At 39.0% G+C, this 17,052-nt stretch overlaps 1 protein-coding gene across 1 annotated transcript; it reads left to right on the top strand.

Moving 5' to 3' along the window:
- Nucleotides 1-2,249: 2,249 nt before the first annotated feature.
- Nucleotides 2,250-3,194, top strand: LOC117349648 (olfactory receptor 6M1-like). Its single transcript, XM_033923241.1, has one exon. It carries the CDS (start codon nt 2,250-2,252, stop codon nt 3,192-3,194), a length of 945 nt encoding a protein of 314 aa, XP_033779132.1.
- Nucleotides 3,195-17,052: the final 13,858 nt, after the last annotated feature.

Genomic DNA, 17,052 nt, shown 5'->3' with positions numbered 1-17,052 from the left:
CGATTGGCGCACCTTAGTAAACGAGGGGTTAAATTCCATCGAACCCACATTAATGAGAGGATAGTGCTTACAAATTCAAGAAATAAAGAAAAAAATATAGGATATAATCCTAAACTACCTTGGCATATATTTATTCATCTCCCCATAATTTCAAAATCAGAATTGTGCAGAGTTACTTTCCACTGCCAGGTATGGGTGGGGGCCACCTCTCACGAGAAAAGAGCCTGCCATGAGCAGATCCCAGTAGATCTGTGATGAACTTCAGTACTTCAGTTTAATGTGAGAAGCACAGCATAAAAACAAAGACATTTCCAGCAGATAAAGATTTTAAGACCCATCCAGCCTGCGAAGCCTATCTCTTTCATGTTCTCCAAAGCCAGAAGAGTCATCAGTCAGAGCAAAATTATCTGTTTGGCCTATCAGCAAAATCCGTAGCTGTTTGAGAAACATTAGGCTAGAACTTCTGAGGGTTTCCAAGTCTCTAAGATTTTCTTGTCACCTCCTTCTCGACGAAAATCATTCTCCAAGTCAAGATTTGTCTTTCACGTAAGCAGGAGTCAGATGCAGTGAAATGTCACTAAGATTGTTTATAGGTATCGTGAGATAGGATCAAGTAATGCATATTAAAATCATAAAAATTTGCCATACGCAAAAGGCCTTTTGAGTGTAAGAAGCGCTCAACGATCCAGATCCTGAAAGATCCAAAGAAAAACATCCCAAAAGCTCCTTGAGTACCAATATTTGATGTTAAGACCAATCTGAAAAAAATTAAAAAAAAAATCTGCAGCAGATTAAATATAACATTTCGTTCATGGATAAGATTAGCCATACAAATCCAGGTCATTATGTTTCCTGGTGACAACATGGTTCTGTCAACAGAATTAAGAACTAGAATTTAAAGTGATGAAAAAAAATGAGTACAATATTTGCTAGTTGATTGGTCTCCTCATGAAGTTTGCATAAGATTTAGGAAAAGAATGGAATATTATTATCAATTTGAATGCTCATATTTTCTTTAATACATTATAAATTTGAACTGCAAGATTTCCAATTAAATGTTTGGGTTTTTTTTTTTTTTAGAAAAATGGCAAGGATCTCCCATCTCTTGCCAGTTAGGCTTCCCTTAATATTTTAATTTAACTTTCTAAGGGGCTCTAAACAGAATCTACTGTAAAAAAAAGATGTGTAGGAACACCCAGAAATGCATATGCAAGTGAAAAATATATATTCAGCAACCAACACTGTTTTTGTCAAACATATAGAACTAGTGTGGTCCACTCACAGCTTTGAGCATGAAAAGAATTCAATTTACACTTACAGGACCTGATTTTTTAACCTATGCATGTACGTGTCAGAACTTATTTATGTAAGTGCAAGATTTTACAAAATGGATCTTCTAGGAAGAGTCAATTAAGAGAAAAGAAAAAAAAAAAACCTCTTCATTTTTTTTCTAATTTTGAGCTGGTTTTGAACATAATTGAGGTAAGTACTCCTGTCTTCTCATCCACTGGTGCCATCCTGAAGTACAAACCAGCAGTTTTCTGTAACTTATGCCTACCTCAGAGCAGGTGCAAATTGCATGCCCAGATTGTTTACTGTAATTATGTCGGAATACTAGGGATATACAAGCAAAAATAATTCATGGAATTTTTTCTGGGTTTTTTTTTTTTTTTCTGGAGCAACTATCTTCAAGAGTGTGCATTCTTTGCAATGGATTGTGCATTATGGAGATCATCATAGAATATTTGTCTGATCTTTATTACATGTAGATTATATATACATGGGAATGGTAATTTCAGAATGCTACTGTTCATACATATAGATAGTCTGGAATGCAAACATTTTAGGGTGAAATCAGAGGAATTAATATCAAATTTGATTTATTAATATTTAATATTATTATTTTCAAAATTGCTAAAATTGGATTACCCCATTCATAAAATACAATGTTTAAGAGAAGCCAGACATTTTTTTTTTCTATATTCATAAATGCACACACGGAAAAGTTATATTCATTCTTGTAGAAAACAGAATCCATCTGTTCCACTGTATGCAGAGCCTCTGGTTTTAAGATTGTGATCCTACACCATTGCTTGCATTGCCAGTTCCAAGAAAAGTTTAGCATCTCAAAACAGCTTGATTAATATAATATATCATTTTTATTCTATCTGTATGCATGACCATAGCAGGTCATGCATTCATTTCATTTCTTACTGTTTCTGCAGATATCATACATCTTGGAAGTAATTATGGACATAGGGAATCATACTGAAGTAAAACACTTCATCCTGCTGGGATTTTCAACTGATCTGCAGACACAACTTCTACTTTTCCTGATCCTATTAATTCTGTACTCGATAACAATAATAGGTAACATCATAATCATTCTATTGATATTGAAAGATTTTCGGCTCCAAACCCCTATGTACTTCTTCCTCATCAACTTGTCCTTCTTGGAGATCGCTTTTACGACTGTCACTGTGCCAAACATGTTGCAAAACCTAGTGACAGGGAATAAAATCATTTCTTTTTCTATGTGCATTGCTCAGTGCTATTTTTATTTCTTCCTGGGATCCACTGAGCTTCTTCTTTTAATGGTTATGTCTATTGATAGATACACAGCCATCTGTTTCCCATTGCATTATGCCACCATTATGAACCATCAATTTTGCCTTCTTCTTTCCATTGGTTCTTGGGTAGGTGGGTTCCTTGATACTATCCTACAAGCTATTTTAGTTTCCCAGTTATCTTTTTGTGGTCCCAATATTATTGATCATTTCTTTTGCGATATAGATCCTCTATTGAAACTAGCTTGTATGAAAACAGAACTCATTGAACTCATTGACCTGGTTATGGCTCTTTTAGTAGTCTTAAGTTCATTTATTCTAACAACCTTGTCCTACATTTATATTACATCTGCAATTCTACGGATCCAATCTACCAAGGGGCGATGGAAAGCCTTTAACACCTGTTCTTCCCACATCACAGTGGTAATGATCATCTATGGAAGCTCTTTGTTTAGTTGTTTTCAACCTTTGTCAAATTCTTCAGTGAACCTCAACAAAATATCTGCAGTGTTGACAACTGTTATCACCCCTTTGCTGAATCCCTTTATTTACAGCCTACGAAATGAAAAGGTCAAAGAGGTTTTTCGAGAATCAATAACTAGTAGGAAATTAATCAGGCAAAAATAGAATGTAGAGGACATAGTCTTGAGGGCTACAATCCAGTTAGGTTTTCAAGATTTCCACAATGAATATGCATGAGAACCAGTACATGCAAATCAATTTCATGCATATTCATTGTGAAAATCTTGAAAGCCCAACTGGATTTTGGCCCCCAAGCACTGTGGTTGCCTACTCCTGGTCTAGAAGGAATCAACGTTAAAGGTATTATGAAACTTAACGAAGCTTCAGTATTTTGGAACAATATTTAGCTTGTAACATTCATCATTTCTTTAGATATTCAGTGATAACCCTTATTTGAGCACCCTCACTAAATATCAAGTTTCAAGTTTATTTAAAAATTTGATGAGATCGCAAAATCCAATACGATTTACACATAGCCTGGACTTAACTTGGCACTGTGGATATTCAACGGTGATACCAAGGTACCTAACTTAGGGCAATCTTTTTATTGTCCAGTATTAACTGGTTAGTTTTCTGGACATCACTGCTATCAACAGTACCCAAGTAATTCTTGGACCTACTCTGACTCTGCCTCAAAACTGCCCTAGCAGTAATTGGGGCAGCCTGATTTTTTTCAGCAGCATTATCTGGTTATATGCCACTGAAAATCTGGGGAACACCTGCCCATTTAGATTTTCAGAGGCCCTACCTGGTTATCTCTTGCAGAAAATTGGTTCCTTTCTTTTCAGATGGTCCAAATAAATTAATGTTGAGAAATTCAACAAAGTTTAGAATATAAATAAGCCATGTGATCATCACTGAAAATCTTCATTCTGAATTCCACTTTGTATCAAGGTCCTTGCCTGAGAAATAGTTTTATTAGAACTGGGTTTCTAGAAGCTCCCTAACAAACTAATTCATCAGAATGCAAAAACTGATTTATTGGTTCTGTCCTCAAATGTTCTGGAGTCATTAAATAATTTGGGGAGGTTTTCAGACTGTTCACAATGGAACAGTGTCAATAGGTTCATTTTTGTCTATAAACTTTGCACCAGAGTTAGAAAATACCCATTTCCACCTTGAAGCATGTTATGTATCAAAGCACCAGACTTTTGTTAATTAGATTTTCTACGTGGATCAGCATTTAAACTACAGTTGTTGTTTGTTTAAATGGCTCAATGAGAATTATAAATAAAAAATAGTTATGATTATAAGTAGAATTACCTATATATTCTTCCAGGATTGCATATTTAATTTAATAAAAAATAATATATATATATAAATTAATTAATATGACCGCGAGCAGCTGGAGTTAATGTTTCTAAGAATGGTTTCCAAATAAGTAAAATTCTTCCTTGTTTCGTATCCCAGTCAGAAACAGACAAAGTCTCCATAAGCACTAAATATAACATTTGTGCTCTCCAATGACCATAATTTGGTCCTGTAGGCCCTATCCATGAATAAAGAATAGCTTTCATCCCAGAGAGAATTACCCTTTTAAAAAAAATTTTTAAACCCCTTAGGTATTGGATGTTATATGTCAAAAAAAGGCAAAATAGGCTGTAACTATTACAATGCCACGTAAGACGCCACATTCTACTAACCCTAGAAAAAATCTCTGACCAAAAATTAGAGATCAAAGGACATTCCCAAAACATATGTGATAATGTCGCCTTAGGATGATCACATTTTAAACAAGAACCTACAGAAGCAATTGTTGCCCTATATGCTCTCCAAGGCGGCCTATACATACGAAAAAGAAATTTATAACCCATCTCAAAATAAAACATGCCAGGTATAAGACCATGTAATAAAGATAAAAATCTTTTGAGATGAGTGCCCTGTAAATTCTTATATTCGTATGCTCATATGTTTTTGTTTTTTGGGGTTTTTTTTTTACCCTGATTTATATCTATGTGTAAATCGCATTGAAGTTGAATTTTGCGATCAAATCAAATGTTTAATTAAACTTGAAACTTATTTAATCGGGAAGTGGGGTGGTGATTAATGGGTTTGTAAAACTGAAATTGTTTCAATGTATTATTGATTGTTTATTTATATAATTATATATATTGGTATATCCACTTTTCAAATTATTTGTATTTTCTCATGTTTAATAAAAATGATTTATTGCTAAATGACTCAATGAAATGTTTCTTTTTTTTTTGTAAATCTTTATTGATTTTCAAACTAAAACTAATACAAACAAAAGAGCAATAAGTACTCCATAAGCACTAAATATAACATTTGTGCTCTCCAATGACCATAATTTGGTCCTGTAGGCCCTATCCATGAAGAAAGAATAGCTTTCATCCCAGAGAGAATTACCCTTTTACCCATTGCACTAATAACTATACAGGTAACACATATTTCAATCAAATCATCCTATCCTTCCTTAATAACATAACATAGGACTTAATATGTAATGATAGAATTAAATTACCCAAGTGTAACCATCAAGATTTATTTCTCCCCCCCCAATCCCCTACCCTGGATGTGTAAAGGATAATAATAAGAAGAAAAGAAAAGATAAATAAACATTATTATAAATTTACAAATCTAGTCAATGGGCTCCACACTTTATTAAACATAGAGCCCCTGCCGTTTCCAGCCACCGGGGATCACCGACGCAACCCGACTTTTGAGTCGGATTTTTTCTTCAGCCCTTGAGGGCCACCGAAAGCCTCCCCCCTCCCAGCGACTTCCTAGGCAGAGGAAGGAGGAAGTTTCTGCCATCTTGTCCCTCCTTCCTCCGCCCGACGCCGTGCAAGCAGGAGGACTCTGCTCTCTCATAGAGCCCCTGCCGTTTCCAGCCACCGGGGATCACCGACGCAACCCGACTTTTGAGTCGGATTTTTTCTTCAGCCCTTGAGGGCCACCGAAAGCCTCCCCCCTCCCAGCGACTTCCTAGGCAGAGGAAGGAGGAAGTTTCTGCCATCTTGTCCCTCCTTCCTCCGCCCGACGCCGTGCAAGCAGGAGGACTCTGCTCTCTCATAGAGCCCCTGCCGTTTCCAGCCACCGGGGATCACCGACGCAACCCGACTTTTGAGTCGGATTTTTTCTTCAGCCCTTGAGGGCCACCGAAAGCCTCCCCCCTCCCAGCGACTTCCTAGGCAGAGGAAGGAGGAAGTTTCTGCCATCTTGTCCCTCCCTCCTCCGCCCGACGCCGTGCAAGCAGGAGGACTCTGCTCTCTATTAGAGCCCCTGCCTCTCCAGCCACCTCTCCAGCGAACTCTGCACAAAACCCATACATCCACTCCTATAATCATCTCAAATAACTACTAAACCGCAGTCTTCACAAATATATAAAAAAAAAATAAAAAAAAAATGGCACTGCGTACACCCAACCTCATTCTTGTCCTCATACTAATTGCCACATTTATAGCAAAATGGAAAACCACAGGCTACCAAATACAAACCATCCCTATCCTACCAACAACACACAGACCTGTTCAACATACCAGAAAACTGCATACCACCAGAACGCTAACTCCATGCCCAATATCCAGCCAAGCCAGCATCCCCACCATCTGGGGAAAAAGACCACCACCAAAGCCTAACTCAAACACACAAAAACACCAAACCTCACCAAGAACTATCATCAATACAACCACTACCCCCACCACAAAATACACAACAATTGCTTGCGCATATATGAACATCAGATCCGTCAGCCCAAAGGCAGATTTAATCAAAGATTGGCTGACCAAAGACAATCTAGGCTGTCTCTTCCTAACCGAAACATGGCTCACCTCTGAGTCAGATCCAAGCATTGCAGAATTCTGCCCCAAAGGATATAAACTTGAATTAGTATGTCGAGAAAACAGAAGAGGAGGAGGTCTAGCAATCATAACAAAAAACAATCTCAACATCGACGTACTAACCAAGCACTCCACCCCTTATCTAGATCTGCTAGCCTGCCAAATATCTGACAAATCACTCAATGGAAACCTGAACTGTCTTATTTGCTACATTACACCAGGTAAATGGAACACCTCAAAACAAGAACTTGAAGAATTCATCTTCCAGAACTCACTCTCCTCCACACATAACTTGATCCTCGGAGACTTAAATCTCCACTTAGAAGATCAATCATCCAAACAAACAACAGAAATACTCTCATACCTCAACACTTTATCCTATCAAATTCTCAACCCAGAACCCACACACGAAAAAGGTCATCAACTCGATATAGCAGCTTATTCATCTCCAAATCAAAACGAACAAAACATCTACATCTCAAATGGGTCCTGGCACCCTACTCTATGGTCAGATCACTACAAATACTCATTCACCATCAATTGGGCTCAAAATAACAACAAACCCATCCCAAAGAAATCACTCATCAAGATCAGACCGAAAATCGAACCTCACACATTCTGGAACACAGTCGACCCCGAAATCGACCCCAATAACCCCAAAGAATTCATAAACAGTTGGCGGACCCTCAGTGAATCTACACTAAACGAACTAGCTCCAATAAAAAACAAAAACAAAATAGACAGACCATCTAATAAATGGTTCGACGACGAACTTCTACAACTAAAAAGAAAATGCAGACAATTAGAAAGGACATGGAAAAAACAAAAACACAATCACATTAAAGATGAATGGAAAATCCTAATCAAACAATACAATACCAAACTGAAGGAAAAACGAAAAAACTACTACTCCAAACTCATCAGCACCGAAAAACCAGACACAAGAATACTTTTTAACATCGTAAGAAATCTCACTGATACCAAACCATTTCTCGCCACCCAAGGAAACCAAACTCCCACAGCCACCCAATTAGCAGATCATTTCAAACACAAAATCATCACAACCAGATCCACATTCAACAACTCAAGAACCAACATAGAAGAAATACGAATCAATCCCAAAACAGATGAAGCAATCCCAGCAGACAGGATATGGACAAACTTCCCAAAGATACAATGGTCAGACTTGGACAGGCTTTACAAAAAATACAGCAAATCCTCATGTGACTTAAACAACTGTCCCTCATACTTACTAGCAACAGCTTCCACCAAATTTAAAGCTAGCCTCACACTATGGCTTCAAACAACATTAAGTGAAGGTCATTTCCCACCGGAATTAGGAGAAATCATAATTACACCTATCCTAAAAGATCCCAAAGGTCCTATAGATAATCCTGCAAACTATAGGCCAATCGCCTCAATCCCACTATACATTAAAATAACAGAAGGCCTTGTCGCACAACACCTCTCCAACTACCTTGAAGACCATCACATACTACATCCATCACAATCCGGATTCAGATCCAACCATAGCACAGAAACTCTACTGGTATCACTATTAGACATTGTCCGACAACACCTCAGCAAAGGAAACAAGCTGCTTCTCATTCAACTCGATCTTTCTGCGGCATTCGACCTAGTTGACCACCACACGCTACTCCAGACATTAGACGCAATAGGAATCTCAGGTAATGTTCACAAATGGTTCCGAAGCTTCCTCAAAACACGAACATACAAAGTCAAATCAAAAGAGCACATATCCGACCCATGGTCAAACCCATGTGGAGTACCACAAGGATCACCATTATCACCCATATTATTTAACCTCTTCATAGCATCCCTAGGCATAACCCTAGACGCCCTAAACACAGTATCTTTCAGCTACGCGGATGACATAACTATCCTCCTCCCCTTTAACATTCAAGACCCATTATCCACAAACCACCTGAAAATAATAATGGAAACGGTAGAAAAATGGATGTCAAGTCATAAACTAAAACTGAACTCGGAAAAAACTAAATTCCTACTACTAGAGAAGGAAAAAAAACCATCTCTCAAAGAACTAGTATTAAATACAATCAAGTACCCAATGCAAAGTACACTCAAGATCCTGGGAATACAACTAGACAGAAACTGCACAATGCAGTCTCAAATCCACAAAATCATCCAAAGAGCTTTCTTCACAATACGTAACCTAAGAAAAATAAGAAAATTCTTCAACAAAGATCAATACAAGATAGTAGTACAATCCCTAGTACTAAGTATTGTAGATTACTGTAACAGCCTATACCTATCATGCCCAAACTACATGATAAAACAATTACAGACAGTTCAGAACACAGCCCTCAGAATCATCTACTCACTCGGCAAATATGACCACATCACCAAAGCATACCTAGACTCACACTGGCTACCAATAAAAGCAAGATCCCAGTTCAAATTCTACTGTCTACTATACAAAGTAATACATGGAACAGCCCCCAGCTACCTAAATAACAGACTACACCGTAACCTCTCACACAGACTAAGGAGAACTCAGAGCCTATTCATTCACCCCCCTCTCAAAGGAACACGACGAAAGAAACTATACGACAGCCTTTTAGCGACACAGGCAGCAAAGATCGATACTACCATCACCAATCTACTGACCAAATCTACAGACATTAAAGTATTCCGAAAAGAAATCAAAACTCATCTCTTCAAAAAACACTTCCCATCATCATAACCTCACAAAAGTATTAGAAAATGCTCTCACGACCACCTCCATCACCACCACCAGCAACACCCTGAATCCGGACAGTATTATCTCTATTCGTCTAAACAACCTATCACTATCTACTACCTGCTATCAATTTCTCCTGGAAAAGTCCAGACTAACAATTATAACTGGACACACTCTTGATTACATGTACTGCAATGCTACTGGAAATGTCCAGTCCTCTAACTTGTAATCCGCTTAGAACCGCAAGGCACAAGCGGAATAGAAATCACTAATGTAATGTAATGTAATGTTTTATAAGAAGTAGCTGTGGATTCAAATCCAAAACATAATGAATTAACCTTCCTGTAGGACTGTAACCCTTCTTTGAAGATCATTTATAAATACTTCTGTGGCATTTATACTTGTAGACAGCATATACGAGGGGCCACTGAAAAGTTCTCATCCCAACCAACAAAGCTGGGGCAGTCTCCATTGAGGACTATACACTTATTCCAGTGATTTTCCATTTTTAGCGTTGCATCAGAAAAATATAGAACAAAAAAAGTGGAATATCACTGGACCCACCCCCTATTTTACAAAGGTGCGCTATGCTTTTTAGCATACGCTAAATTCTAACACGTGCATGTTATCCTATGGACGCATTAACATATAGCACGCATGTTGATTTAGCGCGCACTAAAACGCTTTGCACACCTTTGCAAAAAAGGGCCTAAGTATGTAGCCGTTGATAGAGACTAACCCAAATTTATTGGTTGGGATGAGAACTTTTGAGCGGCCCCACATACATGGAAATGGTGGTTTCAGAATGATGCTGTCAATATGTAGTCTGGAAAGTTCAGATTTTAAGAGGGTGTATTAGCCAAACAATATGCTTGTATATTTTTATATTTTTTTCTCAATGTCATTTACACCTGGTCCAGACAAGCTAAGTAGTTAGTGTATATATTACTTGTAATGGGATCTTCAGCTGTGATCAATTCTGGGCTCTGTATTGTTCTAGACCAACTGAAAAATTAAAAACATACTGGATACTGAGTTCATAGTGGTTAGCATTTCTTTAAACACTGGCTACCATAGGTCAAATAATATTCAGGTAGTCAGTGGCTATATGTGGATAATGCTAAATATCCAGAGTTAAGCACAGATTCTCAAACTAACAATGATTTTCTAGAGCCAGTAGCTGCCCATATCTCTGCAATGTGGCATAATCAAGCTGGAGAAATGGGCGTCAACATGGCAGATGAGGTTCAACGTGGATAAGTGTAAAGTGATGCATGTCGGTAACAAAAATCTCAGGCACGAATACAGGATGTCCGGGGCGGTACTTGGAGAGACCTCCCAGGAAACAGACTTGGGAGTTCTGATCGACAAGTTGATGAAGCTGTCCACGCAATGCGCAGCAGTGGCAAAAAGGGCAAACAAAATGCTAGGAATGATAAAGAAGGAGATCCTGAACAGATCGGAGAAGGTTATCATGCCGCTGTACCAGGCCATGGTGCGCCCTCACCTGGAATACTGCATCCAGCCCTGGTCGCCGTACATGAAGAAGGACATGGTACTACTCGAGATGGTCCAAAGAAGAGTGACTAAAATGGTTAAGGGGTTGAAGAAGCTGCCGTACAGCGAAAGATTAGAGAAACTGGGCCTCTTCTCCCTTGAACAGAGGAGATTGAGAGGGGACATGATCGAAACATTCAAAGTACTGAAGGGGATAGACATAGTAGATAAGGATAGGTTGTTCACCCTCTCCATCATAAAGAGAACGAGAGGGCACTCTCTAAAACTGAAAGGGGATAGTTTCTATACAAACATAAGGAAGTTCTTCTTCACCCAGAGAGTGGTAGAAAACTGGAATGCTCTTCCGGAGTCTGTCATAGAGGAAAACACCCTCCAGGGACTCAAGACAAAGTTAGACAAGTTTCTGTTGAACAATAACGTACGCTGATAGGGCTAGTCTCAGTTAGAGCGCTGGTCTTTGACTAGAGGGCTGCCGTGTGAGTGGACTGCTGGGCATGATGGACCACTGGTCTGACCCAGCAGCGGCAATTCTTATGTTTTTATGCTCTTAGATAGGTAGATGGATAGATAGAAGGATAGATGGATGGATGGATAGATGGATAGAATGAATGAATAACTATTATGGGGTTACTCCAACCTTGCAAATCCTCCAGAACATGTCCTGCAAATCAACCTAACCTTTTTTTCAGGAGGTTTATATGCCTGAGAGGCGGGTCAAAGGTCACTGATCTTTAAAAACTTAGAACTACAAAACTTATTAATAAAAACCAATCAAAAATGTATAGAAAGAGTAAGAAAGATCTCTAAATATTAAAAAGCCCTATTAAAAAAACCAGATTTAAGCTAAAAAAAAAAAAAAGTCCCAATCAAATTTCAAGCGAACTGTTTTATAAACCTATAAAAATCAAAAGAAGAGCAGTTAGATCTGGAGGCAAAATGATGATTGTGGCCTTGAAAATGCCCTTCTTCATGCTCCTAGTCTCCATCCACTCTGACACTGCATCTTAGATTTTCCCTCATTCCTAACTGCAGCTATTCATCCCATTCTTTACCCTTGACTACCTCTCATTTTCTTATCCTTGTTTTAACCTGTTTAGATCTACCTCTGACCCCTCCAAGTCCTGTCTCTTCTTTCCTCCCCGCCTCCATTCCACATAACATAACATCATGCTTCTATACCACATAACTATGAGTTCAATGTGGTTTACAAAAGTTACATAATTCACAAGGAAAAAAATCAGAAAACAACTACCGTATTTGCCGGCGTATAAGACGACTGGGCGTATAAGACGACCCCCCAACTTTTACAGTTAAAATATAGAGTTTGTTATATACTCGCCGTATAAGACTACCCCTTCTTCCGCACACCTTCTGCACAACAAATAAAACTTAAAAGAACATCAGAATTTATTTCAACAATTTTAATTAATTCACTAAAGCTGAATAGAACAATAAACCCATGGGAGCTGTCATGCTATTTGTTTTCTAAACTGTTAACCAAACTGAAACTGTCAATGATAGAAGGAAGATAACACATAGAGGGAGAGAGCAAGTGCCGGGCAAGTCCCTAGCAAGTTTGCTGGCATGACAGTTTCCCTTTAAAAGCCTTCAAAAGCCTCCTGTTCGCCCCTGCAACTTCCTTAAGGGCTAGACTCCACACACGGCCGCATGTGCGAGAGACGTAGTCAAGAGAAAAGGGGTGGGGCCAGAGCGCCGCTGCTTCCCGCTGCGCAGGATGAAGGAGATGGCACCCTTGTCACACTGATGTCCCGCCATGGCCCCGCTGATGTCCCGGCAGGTTTACTAGTACCGTAAGCACCGTAAGGAGGTAAGGAAGGAGATGTTAGGGCATGTAAAGTAAGGGCATGTAAACAGTACCCGGCGTATAAGACGACCCCCGACTTTGGGGAGGATTTTAAGGTACTGAAAAGTCGTCTTATACGCCGGCAAATACGGTAATCGACCAGATATTTAGAAAAAAAAGAAGACTTCAGTTGTTTTCTGAAATATTCATAAGAATAAGATGTCAAAAGCAGTGAGCAAACATCCTTATCGTAAAAAGCTGCTTGGAATGAAATCAGATGGTCGTGATATTTCTTGCTTTTGCAACTTTTAACCAAGGGGAAAACAAAAAGGGCATGTGATTTTATAATATTCTTGTGAGATGCAATGAAGAATTTGTCAGTTAAGTAAAGTGGGGCTTGACCAAAGGTGAATTTATAACATTTGCAACCCAACTTAAAAATGATGCGTGCCTCCACAAGGAGCTAATGCAACTCACGACAGAAAAGGGTCACGCGATCGTACTTCTTCAGGCCGTAGATTAATCTTACTGGAGTATTCTGGATCCATTTCAATCTGGTAATATTTTTCTTGGTGGTAGCTAAATGATCAATATTACAATATTCCACAAGGCATAGTAACGACTGCACCAAAAGTTTAAATGCGGAAATTTCAAAATATGGTTTAATAGTACACAGCTTTCATCCTCCCTGCTGCCACTAAACCATTTTGCCATCCTAGTGCCAGGCTGCCACCTGTTTGTGCGTCTGACCTACCAAGGCTGATTTTACCAAGCACATAGGTTTTGAGAAAATCTACATGGGATCTTTTACTAACCTATGGATAGCAGAAACGCATGCTTACTGCTGGTTAAAATGCACAATCGTGGGGCGCCCTCAGGCGTCTTTTGATAGTTCTTCCATGTGTGCACGCTACCCATACAATACAAATAGTTTTGATTTTTTAGCGCTGGGAGCAGGTCCAGGGCAAACAGTAGCTGTGTGGTTAGTGCATGAACCCTTACTACCTACAAAATGGTTGTCAGTATGTGCTAATGGGAAAATTAATGCATGGCCATTATTGCCAAAATATAAAAATTGGCCATTTCCCAGTAGCATTAAAAGTGGCATTAGAAAGAACCACACCTAGGACAATGCAGAACACTTTTTAATGCTACTAAAGGCCTGTTTTACAAAGCCGCGAGACTACAGCCCCAAAGCCCTTTAAATCTCTGGGCTTCGGGGCTGTTTCCGTGCGGCTTTGTAAAACAGACCCTTAGTAAAAGGGTCCCTAAGTCCATACAGGCTGGATATTTGTAACTTCATGCATGCATCAGATGCACAATTTTAGAAATGTCTGTTTCGTCCATGAAATAGTGCTGCATGAGCAGAAATGGCTAGTCAAATTGTCCTCACAGGTGTTTTTCTGATTCAAGAACTGATACAATTGTAGGTATCAGATGTGATTAAATAAATCATAGGTTGCATTCCAAAACTGTGCAATAAATATGCAGTCTTCCATTTCCATTGTCACAGTGCTCATAAAACGTTTCTTTAACACAGAAAATATCCCCTTTTGACTTCATGGCTAAAATGTTTTCTTCCTTTTGATTACATTTTTGAATCAATTCATACTCAAGTTAAATAGATTTAATTCTGTGTGGCTTTATTCATTCTGGATTGATTTCAGTCCTTTAGATAGGTAAAACCCTCTTAGGTTTTATTATGCTTGCGTGGCTGCAAAATTTTAAAAAGTCAGCAGATGGCAGCAAAGGATAAGAAAATATATTTACCAAACAAAGGACTCTAACAAAGCCTCAGTAGGGGTTTCTATCATGGGCCAGTGAGGTAAATGCTCCGACACCAGCATCTAAATATGGAACCTCCTTGAACATATACTGGTATTCTATAATACTTTCAGTGGGCTAATTAAACATAAGAAGAGCCATACTGGGTCAGACCAATGGTCCATCTAGCCCAGTCTCCTGCTTCCAAAAGTGGGCAATCCAGGTCACAAGTACCTTTTATGATCCCAAGTGGCTTCTCCTATGTCTGTCTTAATAACAGACTATGTTAACCGCTCTTCCACATCCTCTGGCAATGAGTTTCGGAGTAGAGAATGACACGGTGAAAAAATTCATCACCGTTCCCGTCCCCGCGGATAACCGCAGGAAACAATCCCATGTCATTTTCTAGTGTCTATTTCAACCTCGGTCCTTCTACACCAGCATTCTTCAAAGCAAAGCTTGCGGGTCAGTGGTTTCGCACAATTATACTCTGATTCTTCCCTCTCTCCTTAAAGAATGACATGAAGATGGTTTCCCGCGGGGACGGGAACGGTGATTAATTTTGTCACCATGTCATTCTCTATTTCGGAGCTTAACTATTTATTGGGTAGTCATTCTAATTTTTGATGTTTTATAAAATCGGTTCACTTCTACTAGCCCAGCACTCAGAATTATGGCACTAACACAATAATGAAATGCAAAGTATGCAAATGCAATGAAAGAATGAATGTTTCTAACAGCACGTGGGTACTTTGTAATATTACTACATCAGCACCTACCACCATTCATTATGCAAAATAAGAACAACCTTACTGGGTCAGACCAATGGTCCATCTATCCCAGTATCCCATCTTCACGGAGGCCAATCCAGGTCACAAGTACCTGGCAAAACCCCAATGAATAGCAGTATTCCAAAGCTGAGATTGTGATGTCATAATGCCTCATTCCACCAGTGCCTAAGAGCTAACCTCATCAGTGATATCACAATGGCTTGACTGTCCTATAATTGGCTCATATACAACATAAGAATAGCCATGCCGGGTCAGACCAATGATCCATCTAGCTAAGTACCCCGTCTTCATCGAGGCCAATCTAAGTCACAAGTACCTGGCAAAAAACCCAAATAGTAGCAGCATTCCATTCAGAATCCTAAAGAATACCAAGATTCTGTAAAATCCCAAAGAATAACAAAAGATTCCAGAATCCCAAGTAGTAGCAAAATTCCATGCTACAGATCCAGGACAAGCAGTGGCTTCCCGCTTGTCTGTCTCAACAGTAGAATAAGGACTTTTCTTCCAAGAACTTATCCAAACCTGCATTATCCATGTGCTAAACAGGGCTCAAACATCAGTGCACATGGGCCATAATTTTATCAATGGTACCTAAATCATATGTGCTGAGAAACACATGTCGTCAATCTCAAGTTAGATGCCGTTTATTAAATCATACCTAGTTGGGCCTAAACTAGACTTATGCACCAGTAAGCTCTTGCTATTTGTGCCAGGTTTTTCTTGGCCTAAATACCAGCACCTAAGTTAAACACCTGCAGGCCCCTATGGCCAGTTTAGGCACCTAGATGCAAGATACCCAAGATCTGCCCGCTATCTCCTTAATTTGCATTGCAGAGTTTTACCATTCATTAGAATTTTGTGTGAAATGAACTAAAAAAAATACCCAAATATTAGGATACAAGTTAAAAGCCAACAACCAAAAAAGACAACCCCTCAAGAAAAGCTGGTGCAAATCTCAGTACATAATTCTATTTGGGGCAATAAAAGCAGCACACATATATCAGTTTAGTTTTGATTTGATTATTAGAGAAAATCCTAAGGGTAAAAGCACTTCAAGAGTTCCAATGTTGCATCAGTACATTTAATTTTATCTACCCCCGGAGACTACAGCTCTGTGGGCCTCAGTCAAACCCCTGAACCCCAGTCCCTGAATATCTTGTAAATCTGGATTTACTTGTCCTGCTTAAGAAAATTCTGAGCACAGAACCAAAGTGGAATTGTCCCAATCAGAAAGGTGAGCACTAAAAAAGTGTCCTTCAACTCTTCTGAATTTTAACAGAAAATGTCTTTATTCATCCAGAATAACGTATATGCATCCAATGACTCAACGACCCGACATATGCATGTTTCGGTTTAACCGGCCTGCCTCAGGAGTCTTATGAGTCTTCACTAGGTGTATTAGAAAACCATATGGTATACAAGAAAAACACACGCCCTCAAAACACGACTACTAATATACAGAGACGTAAAACAGTGATCCTGCAGGAAGTCCGTCGTGAGGATCACTGTTTTACGTCTCTGTATATTAGTAGTCGTGTTTTGATGGCGTGTGTTTTTCTTGTAT

The sequence above is a fragment of the Geotrypetes seraphini genome, chromosome 16, assembly GCF_902459505.1.
Source record: "Geotrypetes seraphini chromosome 16, aGeoSer1.1, whole genome shotgun sequence".
NCBI lineage: Eukaryota > Metazoa > Chordata > Amphibia > Gymnophiona > Dermophiidae > Geotrypetes > Geotrypetes seraphini.
Note: the sequence above shows the minus strand (reverse complement) of the source record. Positions and strands in the feature narration are given on the sequence as shown.

Excerpts from the sequence above, each read along its gene's own strand:
- LOC117349648 (XM_033923241.1), top strand. The coding sequence starts at position 2,250 with ATGGACATAGGGAATCATACTGAAGTAAAACACTTCATCCTGCTGGGA.